This window comes from Euwallacea similis, chromosome 11, assembly GCF_039881205.1.
Source record: "Euwallacea similis isolate ESF13 chromosome 11, ESF131.1, whole genome shotgun sequence".
Lineage (NCBI taxonomy): Eukaryota > Metazoa > Arthropoda > Insecta > Coleoptera > Curculionidae > Euwallacea > Euwallacea similis.
In genome coordinates this window covers 3,399,276-3,422,827 of record NC_089619.1, presented here as the reverse complement: position 1 = coordinate 3,422,827, position 23,552 = coordinate 3,399,276, and the positions used below count along the sequence as shown (strand labels likewise).

Genomic DNA, 23,552 nt, shown 5'->3' with positions numbered 1-23,552 from the left:
TCTTAGATGAGTTGGAGAAATATAAGATGTTTGGAAAGAGCTCTGTTGATTTATGTGGGAAGTTTTCCAGAAAACATTTATCTTCAAAATCGGAGAAAAATATCTCAGTTAATTCCTACAAGGAACTCAGCGAAAATAAGTTGTTAAGAAAAGCGCATTCTTGTAAGTATTTTATGTCCAAAATAGGCGATATATTTCAAAGAATTCATGTATGAGGAGAGTGTTAAAGGTCACAGTCTCAAAACTTTAGATGTTCTCGTTATTGTAACATTTCTCGTTTTCCACAAATATGATTCTAAATTTAACTTTCAAAATCAGCGATATGTCGCAATAAAATCGTACACATCGACTGCCCTAAAGCTACTTTCAAACCTTGAATGTTTTAGTACTTGAATATCTTCTTGGACGAGTTTTTCAGGAGATTCTATCAGGCATAATCGACGATGTACGTATATCAAAATAAAATTAACTGTATATATGGATAAATGCATCTTCTTTGAAAAACTTTTTCAGGAAAACTCAGATCTCTAAATTAGCAAAGTGAATTGGTAAATGACGAACGCTGTTGAATTGTAAAAATTCAGTTTTTTAAGACCCAAAATCGGTGAAGTATTTTAATGAATTTGTATATCGCAACAGAAGCGAAAATCATCTAAAATCTTCGGATCATTTCTTTTTTTTATCATAATCAAGTGCAAATTGAGTTATATAATGTTCAAGAGCCAATTTGTTCCTCTTGGCAGAAATTTGCAGAAAAATTTACTTTTCAAAATGGACGGCGGTATCTTACTTTCTAATTTTCTGATTCCGAATTGATTTTCTCATACCTCTTAAAGGGGAGATTTTCCTTTGTTTACCAATTCAATGGAAAAGTCTACTTGAGCAACTTTGGCTAAAGTTTGTAATTGAATACACTGATTTAAAGCAGGGTTTTGGGATTAAAAAAGCTTTGGCTGCGGTGAAATTGACGTGACGGCATAGTAATATATTTAAAGTTATCGATTTTGATTCTTCAAAACATACAAGTATGGAAGGAAATTATGCAAGAGATTAGAGCAATATAGCTCAGCGTACTGCGTATTATTAAATTCATCTAGATTCTATCAGAGTTTGGAATAAAATCAATCACAATTTCTCATTCGAATTTCCTAGTATTGGGGCTGGTTTTCCAGGCACTTCTGAATTGCTGAAAACTTCTGCGCACAACTTACGAACGAAAACCTTTTTTAACGTTAAAAGTTTTGATTCACCATTACGTCAAGAACAGAAATTTTATGATTATTTATCCTAAAAGAGCGCTATACATGATGACTATCTCTGGTAAATATGCCCCCAACTCAATCACGAAACAAAACCTATTTTGCTCAATACGGTCATCACTTCACAATAACTATAAATATGTATCTACCAGAACAACAAATATTTACCTCGCTATCAGTAGATGCGATCACGAATTAATATTTTTTTCTCGAATAAGAGTGATACCTAGAAAACAACTTAAAGTAAGCGTTGGAATATCAGAGGTATGTCTTGGATAGATTCATCCATTAATCTAATGGCAGTTAGTTGTTTGATGGCAAATATCATGCGATTTAATCAACATCCTATGTTTACGGTTCACCGAGTTTTTTTTAATCATCATCCCTTACCAGGCCTGACTTCGAGCAATTACTACAAATAAAGGGGTTATTAATTACTGCACACCTAAGAAGGGAATACCTCTGCTTTAGGCTATCCGAGCTTTTTAATGAGATCCGCACGAGCAATACCTGCTTCAGATAAAGGAAGAATTCTCCTTTATAGCTATTGTACAAAGTGTAATACAAAGTCACGTGCCTAATAAATAATAATTACACAATGGCTCTATAATACACGCGCCAGTTTTTCATTGATAATATTTACATTGATTTTTCACCTTATTAAACAGCAACACTAATAAGACGTATCTGTACTGATGTTCAATGACCCACTAAGATAAAAAGAATTATTTGGGAAGTTGTCGAAATTCATTTATGTATGTACCTATATGAATCTACGAGAACTATAAATAATAGTTCTGAAAGTTCTACCGGTCTTGAAGCGAATAAACTCAATATTGTTGGCAAAGATGTACATATGAAATATTCGGAATATTCACAAAGCTCTGTTTATTGCTTTCCTGATTTCTGTTTTCCATTTATCTTTCAGGTAACAAAATATCACTTTGGATTTGTCGAGGAAATTCATAACACACGCTGCTTCATGAGTACCTAAATATTAAACGGAGAAGGGAATTTTGTTTGTAATTATTTATTAGATGTGAAGAGACGTAAATACTATATAGAAATTTAAATTTTTTCAATTAAAATAAATAGTTCACAACAATTCTATCCATGGTCGGCGTTAGCAAGTCTGGCGCCCTGGGCGAAATTTTCAATCACCCCTCCCCTCAAAAAAACCGTCTACCAGCGAAGTCTGCTGCCTTGAATCGTCGCCCAACTTCGCTCCCCCATAAGGGGGTATACCAAGATAACCGAAATACCGGTCAAGGTTACCACAGAATGACCAAAACTTTTCCCTACATACTACTGCTCCGAGTCCTACCACCTAAAACAGGCAAGTATGGAAGATAATGAGTAAATGTTAAGTAGTTCTCTTTTGGGTTTCTTCTTCATCACTTCCAGGATCCAGTTCAGCCAGGATCAGTTCAGGCTAGCCCACGTTTCAAATCACAGAAGTGGCTGTGTTATTATATTTGCTTTGCTGAAATGAAGGCTTAATTGTTATTCCCTGATCCTTCGGAGGATGATTTAGTTTAACTCATAGGTAGAGATATTTATATGAAATCTACTTTGTTTAGAAGAAATTTGAGCGAAATCGGGCGCTGCGTTGATCAAACCGTGTTTGAACACAACTTGATTTCATATATGGTTAAACCGTCAGTTAGGTTACGTAGGTGTCGATATTTCCGTGAAATCAGAATCATGACAGATTTCTATGGAATCTGTATATTTCATGGGCAATTTGTGTGAAATCTAGCTATTTCAGTTTAGTAGCCTAAGTATCTGTGCAATCACATTAATATAATTTCGCCAGGCATTCTGTGGCTCAAAACCGTTTTTGAATTAACCAGGTTGCGATATCTTTGTGATATCATTGGGATTTAGTTTATTCTATGGAAAATCTTGGTGAAATCTGCTTGATTGATGGAGTCATTTGCGGCGTTACGTTCCTAATAAGCTTTTATCTGTATACTCAAATGGGACAAAACTCTCCACCAAACCATATATCTTGAGTATCTCATATTTATCATCCATGATGAACACCAATTCCTGATCCTTACTGATATTCATTCATGTCAATAAAAGCTCATAAATTTCATCAATTGTTACATAACCTAAAGATGTGAATGATTCATCAGAAATTTCAACCTCAATAATTTTCGAAAGCTGGAAAATTCGAGGATTTGCTTGGTTATCTCATATCTGCCATCTATAAGGAATAATTGCTCATACGTTTCCCCTAACATGATCAGCATTTCCCATCCCATTCATGTGTTGGAAGCTTCAAGAGAAAAAAATGTTTAAAAGAAATTTACGTTTCTGTTAAGTTTCTAGTTCTAAACATAAATGTTTCATCTCTGTAAGCCGAGATGAACATCATTTTGTGGTAACTATTGCTGTTAATCAGTATCACTTGCTTACACATTTCCTCAAGGGTCGAATCATCCATATTTCTGGATTTTCAGCAGTTCATCAGTTAAAGATTTCCACCTCATTCATTTGCGGAGGATGAGAGTTTCAACAAGGTGTTTAGAAGCAAATTACGTCCCTCACAAGTTCCCTTCTCCAAATTTAAATTAAACCAAAGCCTGCAGCAACCTTGAATACTTAACTGATCTATGTATTTCATCCACGCCGAATGAACTTCGTGTTTTAGATTGATATGAATCATCATCTTCAGTTCATTATGTTTCCTCAATTGCTGCATCATCAAAATTTGTGGAGATTAGTTGCGTTTGCATTATCGTAACTTTTCATTATGATCAGGATATTTGTGTTCATTACATTAAAAGTTCGTATGAAGATAGTTTAGCAATTCTTTCGTTACAGCGATATATAATGCAAATCTACAGGACGGTACTGTTTTGGGTGTCAACGTCCTTTTATCATCTCAGCCTTGATGTGGTCACTAATGGTGCATACCCTGAAATATGAAATGCATTTTTTACGTTTTTCCAGCATCTGGATATTATTTTCCAGTTAGATAGGTGTTCGTAATTGGTGTTGTATTCTGTTTACTTCTTGCATAATTTGAATATATTGAACGTTTCATATAACGATAGGTAGAAGCTGCAATCATAAAGAGATATTACTGTTGACTTAGTCGTGTTGACACTACTGGGGAGCACATATGTCCTATTGCTATAATTTATTGTAATGATAGACAGTTGTAAAAAGCAGTATTAGTAGACTAGTCGTCGTCACCATTTTCACTGAAATTACGTTCGCGATTCAAAAGCATCAGAAGTCAAAGCATTCCTCATCTAGAAACTTTAATTTTGAAATGCAATAGTTACGTCAGCCACACAGGTCCCAACTTGGAACTTTTCCGTTTAAAGTGTAATGAAAAATACTTCCTTCTCAAAGGTGTATTTAGAGTACATTCATAGCAGAGTTAATGATCAAATTTGTGATCTACGACGTAATGAACTCCCTTGAAATATCAGAACTTCGCTCGCTTCGCTCTGCAACGCCAGAAACGAACTTCAATTTCAGCGCACTTTTCACAAGTTATGAGCTTTTCAATCCAATAGCGAAAGCTTTTAAACCACGTCATCTGACAAAACCATCTATGTTTACTTAGGAAATATAGATTCTGCTGGAACTTTTCCGGCAAATAATCTAGTCACCCGCTTCCACTAGTATTTATGTGTAGCTGCTTGAAACTTTCAGGCTGTGTGGGAGGTATTAAATTTGTGTCTATGACACTCCCCCGAAGGCATCTTGGGACTTTCATGTTTGCACCCTTTGGGGAAAAATTTCTTCGAATTTTTCGAGGAGGAAATGAATCGAGGAAATATTTTAGCTGTTATAAAAATCCTTATAAAGCATGCACTTCCTGATGAAAGTGTCCTGTTGCGTCAACGAGCTATATTTATCCCCTTTTCCTTTCACTAATTAGATAAGTAATGTCCGGAAAAGAATTCTTACAAAAATCGTAATGAAACGCTTGCGCCTAACCAAAAGGGGAAATGGGAAATTCTGGACGCATCTTTCAGGAAAATTGTCAGTTTATTGCGCGATTCTGCAGGAGCAGAAACCAAACACCCGAGCCGGGTATCCAGTGGAAAAACACGTGCTGGATGCGTAAAAGTTTGAACTAATCTCGCTCTGTTATTTGTCCATTGCAACATAAAAAATAGTTTGGTGCGTCAAGGATGTTTCCGGATTTATCTAAACAATTATTTAGAACAGCTATCTGAACGGTGCTTTAGAATCAGCGGAAATATTTCGGGGATAAAGGCGAGGGGAACAATTACAAAACGCATTAAAAAAAAACTGAGTAAGTACGCATTGGAGGAGCATTTCTCTTAACAAACCTGTTCGGAGATGAAATAGAGCTGCCGCGAGGCAAATTACAGTTGTTAAAAATAAGCGAAGAAAGTTCAAAAAAGGCAATTTTGGGCACTAAAACCGTATTCGACTCTTTTCTCTGCATTTTTCAACAATGCCAAAAACACAACCTCTCCATTACTACCTAATTTCCATAACTATGTTAGAGCTGTTTATTATTTACGAATGTGCTAATTAAAGTTTCCCGAGTTGCAATCTCCAGCCCATTCTTCTATGGAAATTCTTGAGTATAATGAGCACATCTCATTCTACGTGACTCGATAATGGAATTGTTTTGAAAGAATCGAGACGTGTTGCGAATTGTTTTATAATGGAAACTTAGAATAATTGATTCTGGATTTTATTCGATTTGTCTTTCAAATAAATTCTCATTAGCACACATGTCTGAGAATAATGCATAAGCCACCATTAATCTAGCCAACAAGGCAAAACCGCATAGCACTAGTCAAACTTAGGGAGGTTTAATGGCGTTTTGCAAGAAATTACTTCCTCGTGCATCTTGTAAGCCTGAAGTAGCGAGGATAATCGGAAAATTTGTCGACGATTAAGTAAGTTGAAAAGTGTAATTTATTGGGCAACACAGAGTGGTCTTGCGAGGAGGAATGGAAACTAAAAGAAAATCATATTGGAATATTAGAATATACTTAACTGAATACGACCAACTCAGGCATAATTTATCTCTATGTAGTCAAGTATTAAATTTTAAAATGGAAGAACGTCTGTAATTTCCATTGAGTTTAATGTTTATTCGCGCGCGAGAAGCAACGTTTTTCTTCCTTTTATAAACAGAAACGTTTCTAAAAATTCCGCATGAGAATCTTCAAAATTCACGCTTTTTTACACGAAGGACAAGACAGGAAGGAGGTGGAAAATCATTTGAGCTTCAGTTATAAGAGCAAAAACTTTTAAAAATTATCTTAAAAAATAATCTTTCTTCACTTTCCTTGTCCCCTTGCCCCTGTGTTCCGTGTTCATTCTGAAACGTTTCTTGAGTGAACCAAAAAGTAAAGTAAAATTAATGAGAGAGAGAGCCATCGCAGGATCATTGTCTATGAACTGTCTGGTTAATTCAGGCTGGGACATGTAAAAAGAAATGAACAAAATCTCTTTTTTCAGTTCTCCTCACTATGAAAACTTACAGTTGTGGCAGTAGAAATCTCAATAACTTAACAAATGAATGTTTGGTTTTTCCAGCACGATTGGGCAAACATTAAGTTTTTGAAAAACTTTTCAAATATGTAGTTCAGTAGATGAAGAAGAAGAAAGAAAAGCTCTTTTAAAATCGTGGATAGAAAAGCTGAAAGTTTTACAAAGTTACCAAAAGGAATAACGAAGGATTCTATCTTGGAGCTTAGATTGCGTGCACAAGTGATTTGGATGCATGATTGTGACTTCATTGAAAAAATAAGAGGGGTCCAGCCGCCAAATATACATATATAAATGTCCCTGGCCCTGAGCTTTAATAGCGATGGTTATGTTCAATCTGTATAAAAGCTTCCCATCATATTCGCCAATATAATTTAAATGTTCTCTAAATTAAACCCAGAAGAATAAATTTATCTTAATTTTTCTCAATTTTCCTTGACAATGATGGAAATTTGTTTTGAGCTTCGAAATGCTAAAAGAAGCTTTTTATTCTTCTAAAATGAGTGGAGCATGTGCCAGTGAATCTTGGATAATATTCAAATTTGATAGACGAAGAGGTAAAAAGTCTTAAAGAATTTATCAAGGTTTTCTTCTTCACTTTTTTTTTCATGGTGATTATAATAATAAGTGGTTGAAAAGTTAAAAGGTTCTGGTTCGTCGATTGCTACTGCCATTAACCAATGAATTTGAAATAACTTTCAAAAATTGTTCAGTTTATTTGATAATGCTAAAGACAGCCACGAAGAGAGTTCATTGAACTCTTTGATAGAGAATTGGAACTATTAAAAGACTGAAATCATTAAGATCTTCTTTTCTTTCCCGCATTTACTTCTCTTTTTTTAGGTAACAGAAGCGCTGCAGCACTTTATTGAAGCGGTCGCATTTCGATGTAGCGCTGATGGAAAGCGCTGAAGCGTAATATTCTGGATAGCTGGTATTTTGAATTAACATTTTTCACAATACCAAATTAACAGCTGCTTGTTAAATCGAATTGCCACACCAAAAGCCGTTAGCGAATTTAAGCTTCAAATGCTGCAGCGCTCGACCGCCGCAAAATCCCTGAATGTAAAGCCTTGAAGTTTGAATAAACGAGTTATGCGGGCTTAAATAAGATGAGATGTTTTTGAGAGATTTTGAAAGAGAGAGAGAGGGAGATTGTTGAGTTTTTGAGTTGTTCTCATTCCTAATCTGCTGGACTCATGTTTACTTTGGAAGAGCGGGTGGGTGTATACAGGGTGCCTGACTATTATCGCAAGTTTAGTGCACGTGACTATCTAAATCATACTTAATTCGATGATGGTGTAGGGTTTATTTCTTTAAAGTTTTTCCTTTTGTTTCACTTGATACCAGAGCTCTCGGATTTGAAATAAAATACCAAAATCATTATTACTTTTTTCGATAATGCTGGCGATTATAAGCGTTTTCTATGAAGAATATGCTGTTAACCACTTTGTATAAAGACTGGAGTAGCATGTAATGCAGGACCAAACAAAACATATTCTTCGTATAGTATTTCTCAGTAAAATGTCCATTTTATAAGGGTTTGGGGGTATGCTCCTTTTGGAAACAGGATATCTCCTGTAGAGCGCTTAAAAGCTCCGTGCTTTCGCTTCAAAATTGGTTCTCTGAATGTATATGAAGTTCGATATGAAAAACTAGAAAAAATTATGTTTTACTTTATCTCATCTGCTGACTTACCAAAAAATCGACGGTTGTGTATGCGAATTAAGCGTCCAATCCCATCCTGCCTCTAATTTTGTTATAATTTCATTGATGTGTGCCTATGGCCTATCCCGTATGGTCCAGCCGATTACATCAATTATACAATATCAATCAAACACATTTGTTTCTATAGGCAAGATGTTTTTTCACACGATGTCATTTATATGTGACCAATTTACTTTTTACCCGGAAACCACAAATCGAAATCTAATGTGCCATTACGTGTGTGGTTTGGTCAGAATTAATTTCCACCCATAGGTCTCCAATTAGTTGTCACGAGGAGCCACCACTCGTTCTTGGAACGCAAGCCAATTTTAGACTAGATTACCAGGAAGAGAAATTTTTGTGGTCTGTAAACAATAAATTTCGTATTTTCACAAGGTTTCAAGTATTTTTAAAAATCTCCCACATCAGCAGTAAAATGTTTATTATTTATGTAGGCTTTTATGAAACATCTTTGGAAACCCATTTTACGATCAAGCTTCTGCTCGGGTGCTCAAACAGTGCTCGACTGGCTGGAAATTGTGACAATATGTATCTTTATTATTCAGGTAGGAGATGGCTTATTTCCCCATAAATGTTCCTTCTATTTTTACTAATAATTTTCCCAAGAGCCAACAAAGTTAATGCCATCATTTTAAGAGCAGCAGGTTTTCTGTCGTATGTCGAGATTTTTAAAAACGATTCTGATAAACCGTTTCATCCAATCGGTTCATTAGTGTTCTGTCCTTGTGGAAAGTTCTTAAACATTGATGAGACTAACGTTAAAAATCCCCAAATGTGGAACTTTCCAAAATAGAGCATTCCCCAAGCGAATTCACTTCACTGCATTGCTTTTTCTACTTTAACAATCTAACAAGTACTCGATTACTCAATTGAATCTCCAGTCCATCCAAACGAAATTGTTATTTGTGAAGTTCGAATTGCCCATCCAAATGAAATTGTTGGTGTTTAAGTTTGAGACTGGAATCTAAAATGCACTAAATCGAGCGATATCCAGATGCGACCCAAAAACTTCCTTCGGAGTTAGAGATATAAGGCAGTAGCCCCGGAAAATGTTTTCCGAAGCCTCTTCATGTGAAACTTGTAAACAGAAGTGGATTTAGCCCTAATTAATTCCGACGTGCAGATTACTCTTGGGACTTAGTTATAGGAACACTTAGGACGTTTCATTGTTTTTGCGAGGGGCAGGATTCTAAGACGTTTCTAGAATGGATTTATGGTATTCAATGTTAGTAGCCCTTTAATCAAAATTCTCCATTGATTGTACTATATTACGTAGAGATGCAATAATCCCGTTAGGGGGATGAATATTGAGGATTAAATTCATCCCGATAATCTCTTTGTAAAGGGTTTGCACTAAATCCTCCCTAAAGTAGTGGATTACTGCAAATTATGGAACTGTCACGCGAGGTAGATGTGTTATAATATTTGAATTATTATATTATAACAGTTTCTGATGTATCTAGAAATGTAATTTGCTCATATGTCACATGTGTATGTTGGAGGCAGCAAAATAACGAAGGTGAAGTATCCCTTAAAATCCCCTACACCGCTAAAATGTATCGATTGCAAAGTCATCATATGATTTCAATAGCTTTTATGATGACAATATCCTTAAGGTGAGTTTTTCTCAGGAAATAATGGATCGCATAGTTCTTGAAAAATGGATTTTATTTTCTGATAAAGTCATCGTCCTCCTATCTTGAAAGCACTGGGTGTAGGTCTAAGTTGAAATCCCCATATCGATCGGATCAGTAATGGAGAGTTAGTAAAGAGGGTTTGAGTATCGATAGTAATTGCCTAACTGGTTAGAAAAATCCGAGAAGAGCTCATTAAAAACTGAGAATAAGAATAAGCGTGATTTAGGAGCTTGCGAGTAAAAAAATTTTCGTATTTTTCAATTCTTGAGCGTTGCCTAAAACATCCCTTATACTTCTGAACCGACGTCATTTTTCGAAAACTCCTAAAGAATTTAGTATTTTGATTCTTAAATTGGAACAAATCCTTAGCAAAAACTTACCTTGTTTATCCAATATCTTCAGTTTTAAAAGTTTACTAGAATTAAAACTGAGCTCGCCTTTTGAACTTTCAGTAAGTGTTTGCGTAGATGATTGGACTTGAAGTTCAAATAGAACAGAAAGAGGATGTTCGGCAACCTGGCGACACGTGTTTCTACTTATTGGTTTCATCAGGCATGTGTGTATTCGAAGTAGGTACACACACACATTATAGTGCATACGTCCGAAGACATGCGCACATACGGGAGTGTACTGTTGCCGTATGGAGAGAGTGGGGAGTTGAGAGAACCAATCACAGAGCAAGTTTCAATCATCTCGCTGTTGGAAAACAAAATATTTTGTTCCTCATTTTACGGCGATGCGAGGGGCAAGGTGAGATGCGTCACTATGTTTTTAGCCTTAGGTACGTAACTGAAGTACCTGGTTTAAACAAGGCAAAAACCGGTACTACTGCTTCCGACGCTCTAATGACACTCAACTTCAAAATTGCGAAAACTTGCGTTGACATGTAAATTACCAAAATATCGAAATTCAAAATGAGTTCAGGAACAGTGGCTGTGGAAGAATTCCCCTCAGCAGACGAAATCGACAAAAAGAGTGCAAACCCGAAGCTCACAGAATCACAACCTCCCATCCTGCTAATCGCTTCTCTCTGGTTATTCAACGCCATTTTCTGCGCTTGTAAGGTTCAATTCACGAGAAATCTCCAAGGTACAAACTTTCTAATTTCCTTCGATAATCAATTAACAACTGATTTCCAAAGGTGTCTTCATATCCTTCAACATACAGGACGTGATGCTTACGATGTTTGCAGCTTGGATGATGCACAAAGGTCTTGCCACGGTAGATGTTACCACAAACTCCTCTCAAAAAATAGTATTTTTAAAAAGTTAAATTCCAGAGACACATTGAATTAATCTACCCATGGGTTATAGTCATCCTGTATGGGCTATATTTCAATCATTATAACAGTTTACGAAGGATGATGACTGTTTTAAAAGCTTCAAGGTATTCAACCGGCTTGCCATGGACGGCACTCTTTCTCATGTCCATTGCTCTAGGTACCCATTCTACATATCGTGGTAAATCTACAAAAAGTAATATTGTGTTTTTAAGGGCTGAAAGTGATTTTAGTTATGCGAACCCTGCAATTATCTACCAATCTCTGGTATCGAAGGAGATGGAGGAGAGCATTTACGAAATTCTCATTTGAAGAGAAGTTCTAGCAATTGCACGTTTTGAATAAACAATTTACTGATCAAAAACGGGTAGTTTATTGGGTTCAATTTAATTCAAAAGCCATTGACTTACCAATTATTCATGGAGAAACATATACGTATCTGATCAAAGACCTTTATGGAATTCTCTCAAACAAGCAAAACCTTTGACGAATTAATTTCAAAAAACTATTATATATTGTTTACTTTTTCGTGATTTACATTGCTATTTTTATAGAGCGTGTGGTTTTTTCGTTGCTCTTATCTACATTTTATTTTCGATTCACTAATTGCTTTAGTTACCTCTTTAAAGCGGCACTGTCTTAAATTACGATTTAAAGTGAACGATAAATGAGCTGATTTTTGATGAAATTCGAATTTATTAATGCAGATGTCTGGATGGATGGCCTAATAAAAATGCAATAAAAATGATCTTGAGTACTTGCTGCATCAATACAAATATTATGCTTTTGTTATATTTTCGTCGGGTCTCCCTTTAATCGATGAAAAGTTTGCATCAGATTTTCCAATAATCGTAGTTAGTCTATAACAATGTCTGTTGCAATTTTATCTGTTGATCTTGAACTCTCAGTTAAGTATAATAAAGTGAATTTGTTCCACGTGTATTCTTTTATTTCTCAGTCAATAATGAATAACCAAAAAATAAAGAAATCAAATAAAGGGAAAAATCTATCGCAACATCCAAATTTCAAGAGAAGAAACGTTAGAAATTAAAAATAAACGTATGTCGAGATATTGTCAGATTAGTTGGAATATTACTTATCTCCAAACGCATTACTAAAGAAATCAATAAAGCTAATTTAGTACAGAGTACCTCAAAGTCGGTTAAGTCGGTAACTGCGACGAAGTTGCGCAATTACCTGCTCAATAAAATACAATTTTGTTATTAGGAAAATCTCTAGTGGTTCCTGAGATATACGAAAAATTTCAATATTTTGATTCCAAAAATAATATGTTATTGGCACTTTTAGTCAGCATTGAAGTAATGGGATAATCATTGGATCTAGAATACGTATTTCTTTATCACACTTGCTTTCTCTTGGATCTCTTGAATGACCTATTACATTTGGCGACAAATCAATATACAGGGTGTCCCAGATAAGGATGAACAGCATGGGGATCTTGGAAACGGTAATAGATACAAAATGGTTTAAATTGGGAAAAAGTTGGGCAATTTAAAGCAAATTAATAATCTGTTTTTATATCGACGAAATTCCGAATGGTTACGAAGATATCCGGAAAAAAACGAATTTGGCGGTTTTCGTTTTTTGCAAATAACTCTTATACGGTTATAGTTAGAGGAATAAAAGTTTTACATTATTAAAGCACTTTTTTGAGAACTGTTTAGCAGTGTTGCCAGTTTTCTTGTTACATCCTTACTTTCGGAGAAAAATGAGTAAACTTTTGATTTTCATATGGGCGTGATATCAATTATTTATATTTTCAAAATCGTCATAAAATTCCCTTTTCAGCCATGCATTACATTTAATATTTTTCTCAGAAACTCTATGAGTTATAGCCATTAAAGCATTTTTTGATAAGTAGGCCATGATTTTGACTTATAGTAATGGTGCACATTAAATAAATGAATGCTGTGGAAACGTCAACATTATTTAAAAGTATAAATATATTACTGGTATCACCCTAAAATTAAAAAAATAATTGTTTCAAATTATGTATTTAATAACAACAATGCGGCTAAACTTGGATCGAATCAAATGTTGACGTTTCCACAGCATTCATTTATTTAATGTGCACCATTACTATAAGTCAAAATCATGGCCTACTTATCAAAAAATGCTTTAATGGCTATAACTCATAGAGTTTCTGAGAAAAATATTAAATGTAATGCATGGCTGAAAAGGGAATTTTATGACGATTTTGAAAATATAAATAATTGATATCACGCCCATATGAAAATCAAAAGTTTACTCATTTTTCTCCGAAAGTAAGGATGTAACAAGAAAACTGGCAACACTGCTAAACAGTTCTCAAAAAAGTGCTTTAATAATGTAAAACTTTTATTCCTCTAACTATAACCGTATAAGAGTTATTTGCAAAAAACGAAAACCGCCAAATTCGTTTTTTTCCGGATATCTTCGTAACCATTCGGAATTTCGTCGATATAAAAACAGATTATTAATTTGCTTTAAATTGCCTAACTTTTTCCCAATTTAAACCATTTTGTATCTATTACCGTTTCCGAGATCCCCATGCTGTTCATCCTTATCTGGGACACCCTGTATATCTCTTCTGCCTACTATAATAGTTCCTCTACGAATCTGTCTTTATCTAACACATTATATCGTACTGAAAGCTTTAGACAGTAATTTGCTGAATTATTAACAGATTTTAATAAATTACACATACAAGGGACTCTGAATAAGAATGCACGTCACGGGGATCACCTAAATAACGAACGGTATAGAAATATATCATATGGCAAGACGAGCACATGACAGCAAAATTGACGAAGGTAAATATAATTAAAATTGGTTAAATATATATCCAGGCTGGTTGTTGAATTTTTGAGCTTTTTAAATTTTCTTTTAACACCTTGTATTTCGGTAATGAAACATCTTTGGACCATCGTCTGTGTAGCAAACTAGGGTTATTTTTCGACATAAAATTCATGGTTAACGTATGGCGGTTCACTTTTGGGACACCCTGTATATTTGTACGAAAAATTTTGTTATTTTTTTTAGTGAATGTTATTTATAGCTAGAGCTACATAGAGTCAAAGGGGAGGCAGGCGTTAGTCGATAGAAACATATTAAGGTAAAAATGAACCTCAACTTCGTTTTTTCAGGAAATTAATCTTTTAAGACTGTTATTTCCTTCGTAACAAATATCACTAAGTACAGCTTTCGCCAGCACGATAAATGTGTTAAATGTTATGTGTTTTAATTTTTAACCCAAATAGGATTTATTTCCATAATACCTTATTTGCAAAACATAGGAGTTTTTCCATTTTTCTTCATGCTGAAGTTTTTGTTCTTGCTTGCTTTCCAGTTTTATTGCTTTATGCACTGAATTCTTCCATCCCTCATCCAATAAATTTTCAACATTCCTCAACAAGTATTATTGCCAAGCAGCCCTTGATAGAGCTTTTGTGTCTGTTAATATAATAACCAACCACATAATTTAATTTTGAGATGTAACTTAGACCAGAAATTATAGAATACAGAACTCGAGCCAATGGCAGTATTCAACTCGAGTGAGTATTCGTTACACGCTAAACAATATTCATGGACCGTTTCCGTTTGATCTAACTGGCTGTAATGTGATTTAATCTACTTTTTTTTTCGAAATTAGAATTTAAACCCTTGGGAAATAAATTAACTCGGGTCCGAGCTAAATTTAATCCTCAATTGGGATTCACTGGCCGTAGTTTATTGGGTCTCTCTCCCGTAAATCTAAAAAGCTTTACTGGAAGTTTGGTCTCAAGGTTCTCTATGCAAAATTCAAAATTTATTTACTATAAAAACTCATTTTTCATTATTTTTTGAATGGTTTGTTTGGCCCCGCGAAGAATTGCATGAATATGCTTCAGTTATATTAATTTTCGTTTTTGTCTAAAGACGGTAATAAATTTGTCATCAAAAGTTTGGCAAGAGTTTTTCGTCTGAGCGTTTAATAAAAGGTAAATGTTCGCTCCAACAACCCCTTCTGGTATGTGAGGCATTATTTCTAAACAAAATAAAGGGGAAAATTGACTATCCATCTTGAATGTATAGAAGGTATCCAGATTAGTGGTCCACTTCTCAGCTTCTCGCTCGCCAAGATGAAGATACGAGATAGAAAACTTTTTTAAGCAACTGTTCGAAAAGACCCATAATCGATTTCAAAAGTAACAAAAATTGAGTTTTCCGAATAAATTTTGACTTTTGCATAAATCATCTTGAGATCAAACTTTCAACAAAGCTTTTTAGATTTACGGGACAGACACCCAATAAAGTACGGCCGGTGAATTCCAATTGGGGATTAAATTTAGCTCGGACCCGAGTTAATTTATTTCCAAAGGTTTAAATTCTAATTTCCAGAAAGAAAGTGGATTAAATCACATTACTGCCGGTTACATCAAACAGAAACACATTTGGGTAAAAATTACGCAATTTAGAGTTCAAGAATGTGCCGTTTTATAGCTTTAAAAATTCAAATGATTTTCAGAAGTATTCATAGCAAACTGAAATTTTAGAAAAAGGTTTTTATTTTTTCCTTGGTATTAGACGAGGTAATTTGAAACGATTGACACTTTATCGTAACAAGTTTTACAACGCGGAGATGTCATATTTGAAACGCGACGTTTCAATTCTTGATCACCATCATCAACTTTGTTTTTTCTTATGGTCTTAAATTTTAACAGATTTTAATTCAGTTTTTTTTAAATTCCAATAATGTACCAGATGTTAATATTCAGTTTTGCAGTTTAATATAAAAAATCTTACTTCTGGAAAGAAAAAAGAAAGAAGAAAAAAAAATTACAATGGTAAAGTGTCAATTGTTTTGAAATCTCTACCAAAAAACGTTTTTTAAAAATTTCAGTTCTGGAATACTGCCATATGTTCTACAGTTTCCAGTCTAAATTACATTTCAAAATTGAATTATATGGCTTACTAATGCATTAACAGACACAAAAGCTGTATTAAGTGCTCTGTGGCAATGTTCGATGCGGAATGTCGAAGATTTATATTGAAACGAATAGTTTAAAAATGAAGTAATTCCATGAGTTGTAAAGCAATAACCTTGAAGTTCAGACAGGAAAGAAAACTTCAGCCTGAAGAAAGAGGAAACGCGTATTATTTTCTAATAGCATTTTATTGTAAAAAATCAATTTCAACCAACATTAAAACATATAAGACTATATTTGTCTTCCTCGTGAAACATTCCTTCACATTTTAAATTATACATTTCGATTTAGTCTTTCAATTAAGGTCAAATCAGGAGTGTTAGAAGGCCGTACCAAGTTATACTTATTTCGAAGAAAATAACAAGTTCAGGTTAATTGGGTATTTTTTCCGTTGCACAGAATTCTAAATCATTTGAAATATCCCTGATATATTTTTTCCACTAATGTATTTAACACATTGGACCTAGCACATATAAAAGCAAATAGTAAATGCATTGCTGGCTTTTGACTTTATGTAGATCATAAATAACATTAACCTAAAAAAAGACTAGATTTATCGTGTAAATATAGAATTTGATTGATGTAATTATGAGAAACTGTTTCCAGTTTTCCATGATCGTTTATCAACTTTTCAGTATTCACTTGCACTTTACTGTACACATATACACACATATATGTATGTATATTAAAGACCTTAAATAATAATTTTGCAGAATAAATATTAGGACGAAGAGCTTATGTAAAGGAGTAAAGACCTTTATTTTTATTTTCAACTCAAAAGGAAAATTGTGTATTTAATTTGCCTCTACTTCACTCATTCCTTTTATACAATTAATCCTAAATATGGAACTGGAAGAAGATTCATTGCAGCTTAAATAGTTTTATTGGTGCTTGTTGGGCAAATTTTAAAATTCCGCTCTAAAAGGCAAGAAAAACTTATTAATTCTTTTCACACTTTTAGGTGGTCTGATATTGGTTTTTTTAATTTAAAGTAAATTTACTCTTGATGTAGACCCGAGCTGGGAGCCAATCAGTATTAAGGATAACTAAAAATATGTTTTCAGTTTGAGAATAAAATTTCCCGCATCGCGGCCCTAAGCATATGTGCAAAATCAGCGTTAAACGATCGAGATAGCCCTTATTTTTTATTGTTAAAGAAGGGATTTTAAATATTTGTTCACAACAGGGTAGATGAGATATATTAGATATTCAGCCGAAAATAGTACCTACTTAGTTTCCGCACTAGTCCTACGAATGCAAAAGACATAAAAATCTCTTCTATGATTAGCGTTTGGTGTTAAACGTGAATCGTTCAGAACAATCAACCACATGATTACATTTATATGTATAGTTAGCACAAGCATTTGTTGAAGTTGGTTTTTTAGAAGATGAATTAGTTCATCTAACTGCCCTTTAAAGCCTTTGGTTAATTTTGAATTCATTGGAGAGTTATGATCTTCAGAGAAGCAAACTTGTATCGACTATTCCTCGGGATTCAAGATGAAGAGGGGGAGTCAAGGAAGCTGATATTATTATATTTATTTAAGTTACTAGAATCAAAAATTGTAAAGAAAATCAAGATAAATATGAGCAAATGGCGCGCAAAACGGCATTTTTACTTTCGCTTCACTAGTTATATCCAGTTTACCAACGTGTCGAGGCAGGCTTTTGCCTGCTATTTTGGGTACACGGTTCGGACAAAATTGGTAGGTGAATATTACTATATTTTGAATGATTACGTTTTCATCATCGTCTACACGTCGAAATTAATCTTCCAAGTTCAGAATTTCTCTCTGAACTTTTCGAAATCCTAATCTTCGTATTGAGCTAAAATGCATGAAGCGAAATAAGAAATCCATTTCAAATCGGAATCCGCTTTAAATATTGAATAGGGAGAGGAATCGTTTTGTTGCTCCGATTCTAAAGTTCAGGAAAAATGTTAAACTGAGTGAAAAAACAGTTTTTTTGCTAAAATTTGAGAAATTCTAAATTTTCTATTCAAATTCGGTGGCTTTAGTGGCGAGATTGGTGCGGCAGATCCTTTAAGGCTGAGTTGAGCTCTTTCTTTAAAGTAATTATTGCAATGCTTATAAATCCAAGACTTGTGTGACCAGTATAATGCCTGTAATTTTACCCATTATTTTACAGCTTCAGCTAATACTCCAAGATACATAAGCAGGTTGTTTCCAATTCCCAATACATAAATATCAGACAGTAAATTTGAGGAAAAGTGCCTTCGCAGTAGATTTTTATACTTAAATTTATAGAAATTTATAGGAGTTTAGAAAATGTATCATTGGGAATTGGAAATCTACTGTCTGTAAGAACCGCATTATTTCATTTTGGAATTTATAGCTCTATTGGCTAGTTTACTAATCGATTGTTACGTTAAGCTCCTTTTAATTTTTGATGCCGAATGGAAGTTGAATAATTTTTTTTTATTTCAGATGAAATAAAATGAACGTTACTTCGCCCAAATTATCCTTAGCTAAATTGGGACTTTACCCGCGACCGAAAACTTTGAAAGTTATGATATTAGGTCAAGCCGGAGTTGGAAAGTCAGGTAAGGGCAAACGTAAGCTTAACGAATTCATGAAAGAAACTCGAAAAAGTTAGACAACCACATCAACCATTCGATAAAAGTTCTAAAACTAATTACTTACGGTCTCAGGGGTGTTTCCTACCACTGTCATCTTACGTATCGAAGTTTTGTTCGAGTAAAGTTCTGGTGTTTGAGAAGACACACTAGTTGCGAGCGGTAGGATTACAATGCTGAAATCATCGCTTCATGAGAATTCTAATACAAGTTCATTTGATTGCAAGCGACAAGCGAATTTCACGAATATTAATGAAGAACTTTCCTGCACATTTCCCATTGCATTTCTGAACTTTTTTCGGATTTGTTTATTCGACATGCAGATGACGAAACTAAATTAAATTCTTCGGCTTGGTTACATTACTAATCGAAAGACTTTTTCAGCTTGTCCGCGTGTGTCAGTTTTATTAAAAGTTTTCCAGGACAGTTAAGCGGGACTGAAATACGCAGCTTGTCCCCGCTAGTGTTATTGAAATCCATTCGAAACGATGTGTCCTATTTTAATACTTTTCAATTTTGTTTCCAGCGTGATGTGAATAACAACTTGTATTGAGATGCGGATGTCAAGGAGATAAATATAAGATCAGAATGGAAATATTGGCGAAATGCATTGTAAATCATTCACTTAAAAAGGACACGGTTTTCAATTCTAGTTGCATGTAGAACATGCACCATTTTTCCATATACTGAATATCTGCGGAGAATTATTTTCTGGGTCTTCCTGTAGACTCGTTTTTCTGGTTGTGGTGGAATTTCAGAATCGCACTCCTAAATGATTGTAAAAACGTTTTTTCTTTTCTTCCTTCCAAAAATTCCCATGCCTGGTTCGCAGTGGGCCATTAGTTTAGTCCAGTGCCAACTAGCCACTAATGTCTAGTTTACACTAGGTCAACGATGCCGACTAAGGTAACAATGGAATACTTGCAAAAAGAGGATATTTTATCTAGTACAACAATACTTTCAATTTAATTAAATTCTTTAGCGTTTAGTGGCTACTTGTCACTCAACTAAGTTGCGATTCTAGGGTGAACAAGGCGTAAAGCCTCGTTCGCATTAAATTAACCTGAACTAAATTCTAGCTAAATATTGAAGAAATTAGTCATCACGGTAGGTCGCACAAAAAGTGGGTCAGTGATAAACAGGCATTGCGATTGCAGTGGTTCAAAATGTTGCTAAATGGTCAAAATCAAAACAATATTAACTCCATCATCCTTGGGTCTTAATGGACTTCGGTTGTCCATGGTGCCAAGAATCCATATGTGGAATAATATATGGATAAGACAAAATGCGAAGGAAAAACAGATTACCACATGAAGATGCAGATGGCCCTGCTATGTTACGGTTAGCTACACAACTCGCGTTCAGAAATAATCGGGAACGATCAGGTTCCTGCAAAAATAAATTTTATTTGAGAGATCTAGGTACCTAAATAAATTTATGACTAAGCACTAATAAAAAAAAACATTTACTAGAGCCCTTTATTAAAGAAAACTGTATATTGAATGCACATTGAACTTTATGATTAATAAGATATTTTAAAATTTCCAATATATTGGACCACTGGACGGTTTATCAGGCTTTTAGACATTTTTAGCTGCTTTTTTTGTGTGGCCCATGGCAATGATTAATTTCTTTAATATTTACATGAACTACAGGTGTAAAGCTTATAAAAACCTTAAAAGAACAGGGGGCTTAAATAAAAATAGAGCGCATGGTATACACATACATATACAGTCACTCATACATGGTATGCGCAGGTGCAAGAATTATCGTAAGTTCTACCTGCAGTATAAAATCATTTTTTACAGATTCGTATAAAATCAGCTTCATCAGTAACGAAAACTTTAACGGATCTACTCCTCAAAATAGTTGTTCCTGTTTGCTTTCTTTTCAAATTCTTTTTCGCGTTACAATTAATAATAATAATTAATTAATTATTTTTATTATAATTAATGGAATGGTCGTCCCGCAGATCTGCTTAGAAATTATTTCTAAAATTGAAAAACACTAAGTTTGGTGGAAAATTTTAATGGAATTAAAATTTAAATATAATATAATTAAATACAAAAGTATTTGTTAGAAGTACAACACAGTAACAAATATTTTTGTGGGAAATTTTCTGTCTATTGAAGAAAAAATTCGCAATTTCCAGGTTTAACAGTATTTTTAAAATTTCCTTAAAAGTTCTAATTTTGTTAGTGTTCCAGAAGGAATTATTTTAAAACTGCAAGTTTGCTTCCTGAAGCTGGAAACAAAAGAGCTTAAAAATCCGGCCTCTATCAATTTTATCTAAATTTAAATGGAAACTCAATTTCCTGGAATTGCAGAAACGGAGATGATAACATATGACTTTAAATGTTCTTTTTGAATATGGAAAGGCGACCGTTTTAAATTCTACAAGATTGTAAATTTCTTTGAAAAATCCAAGGGAACATCTCATTTTCATTCATTTCGAGACTACAATACATAGCTTCAAATTAGATCCTTTAACCGAGTGCTGCACTGCATTTTAAATTTCTAGAAATTAAATGGAAAATCGATTCCCTGGAATTACAGAAATATACTTAATCTGATTTCAAACGTTTTTTTCTCTATCCGGAACGCGAACCACTCTCAATCAACTTCTGAATTATTTTCAAAATTCCAAAGAAAGTGCTGATTTTCTTGATTTTCCAGAAGATTCCAACTCTGGTACTAACTTTGTCTGTTGTAAGCTTTCGTTATAAAGCACCAGACCTGCGTTTTTAAGTTGTAAGAGACAAGTTGCATTTAAACTAACACAATTGGCCTTTGTATTTCTTAAGAACTATAATAAATGAAAACTCTAAATTTTCTGGAAGTCAAGAAGTTCCAATGAATGAACTTTAAATGCACTTCGTTAATCTGGAAAATAACTCTAGTTTAGACTAAAGCCACTCTCTGTTGGATTTATTGAAAAGATTAATGAAAGCTGTGGATTTGTGGAAATCGTTATGGACGATTCACATTCACACAGGCGAGAAAGAAATGAGAAAAAACAAATCCTTATAAATCAACTTCCAATATTCTTCCAGCTCTTTGAAAGACAACGTGTTTTGAATTAAGACTGGATCTTTTTTAATCCCATTAAAAACCCTAATTTTTATATTTTCAAGGGCTATAGAACTCAAAATTTCCAGATGCAACAAAGATATTGTAAAATTTATTTGAAAATATTTTACAATTTTCATTTGAATCTTCATTGAAAAGGTCAGAAAAGTGATCTTTATATTTTAGTTTCTCCCTTATTAACATATTTTCCCAATTTATTTATAAAACCTCTGTTCTTTACTTTCCTCTCTAACTCAAACTTCTCTTAATGAAGTTTACTAATTGTTCCCAGTGTTTTTGTCAAGTTTTATTAGGAATTTCATTGAAATAGCCGAGACATCTCAGCTTCATCTTTTCTCCGTTATTTGTCGATGATTTCCTCATTTTCAATTCTTTTGGACATGCTAAAGGTCATCATTCAACTTAAAATTATTTTTTAATAAGGCCGAGTGGAAAATAGAAAAGCAGTGAGTGTTTCTCTCAGGTTTTATCCGATTTTTCGTTAAAAAATCTCGAGGGAGATCACAAGTTTCCTAGGTAGTCCCTGTTCAATGTTTTCTTGCTTTCAATGATGTGGAATTTCTACTGCGCCACTTGATGTTCTGTTAACGAATATGAGGTAAAAATTTGTTCAGGGTGTTCCTTTCAAGTATTACTCAAACCTTCATGTAAAATCCCCATGCGACAAAGCTCTCAATTTTTATTTTTCTCACGTTCGATATTTTCTTCATTTGTAGTGATTATGTTTACATAAAATTTTCGCTTTTGTCAGAAGGTTCTTTAACAAAGTTCAGCTGAAAATTGAAGACTGATGGACGTTTTTGTTACATTTGGGTCAAATCTTGCTAAAGTACAGTCTTGATTTGTATTTTACCTGTAGAATACGTTATCTAGTATATTGGATTAAATGTAGATGTGTATTTTCTTGTGTACTGGTTTATTTACTTCTTACACTTCATTTACAACTTCATTATAGCGGTGATTCAATCAATTAAGGTTTATTGCCCAAAGCTGAGGGAATCATATCAGTTTGTTATTCTTTATATACCTTTATTGAAACTTATTGCCTGTGTGGTACTCCTATGTCTAATTTTCTAGATTTGCTATGTAGGATTAATCATCTCCTGTATTAATTTTATTGCCATCAAAGCCTCTGCCTTGATTTTTTTGCTTTTAGTATACAGGGTGTTAAGAAAATAACTTTCGTAAATTTAATCAATGGTTAAGAACATCATTTTTTGGAACAAAAATGTTCCTTACAACAGGGATCGTAAATACAACGATTTCCCCAGAAAACAAAATCACATCTTTGGAAAATTGGCAACGTCGCGTTGTGTTTATTTCATTTCGATACTTGTCTAAATTGCCGCAAAAATTAGGTATGTATTCTTATACGGTTTCTTTGAGGCTGAAAGGTTTTAACATATATTACATAATTAACAAAATGCACTAAATTTAGAAAATTTAAACATGTGATTCCTATAATATTTTATTATTTTGAAAAACTATTTACCG

At 33.9% G+C, this 23,552-nt stretch overlaps 2 protein-coding genes across 4 annotated transcripts in view; both read left to right on the top strand.

Annotated features, from left to right (window-relative positions):
- The first annotated feature begins 5,295 nt into the window (after window positions 1–5,295).
- The window catches only part of LOC136412087 (ras-related and estrogen-regulated growth inhibitor), a 35,598-nt gene continuing 17,341 nt past the window's right edge, over window positions 5,296–23,552 (top strand). The window contains exons 1-2 of one of the 3 annotated variants that reach the window (XM_066394979.1): window positions 5,296–5,544; window positions 18,820–18,935. In XM_066394979.1, coding sequence (XP_066251076.1) covers window positions 18,830–18,935 — 106 coding nt within the window. In that variant the 5' untranslated portion in view covers window positions 5,296–5,544; window positions 18,820–18,829. Of the gene's footprint in view, window positions 5,545–18,813; window positions 18,936–19,494; window positions 19,581–23,552 lie in introns of those variants that run through there. The other 2 variants (XM_066394980.1, XM_066394978.1) reach the window with 2 other exon arrangements.
- LOC136412256 (uncharacterized) lies at window positions 10,967–11,763 on the top strand. Its single transcript, XM_066395270.1, has 4 exons — window positions 10,967–11,215; window positions 11,268–11,347; window positions 11,406–11,565; window positions 11,621–11,763. Exons 1-4 carry the CDS (start codon window positions 11,041–11,043, stop codon window positions 11,728–11,730), a joined length of 525 nt encoding a protein of 174 aa, XP_066251367.1. The 5' UTR covers window positions 10,967–11,040; the 3' UTR covers window positions 11,731–11,763.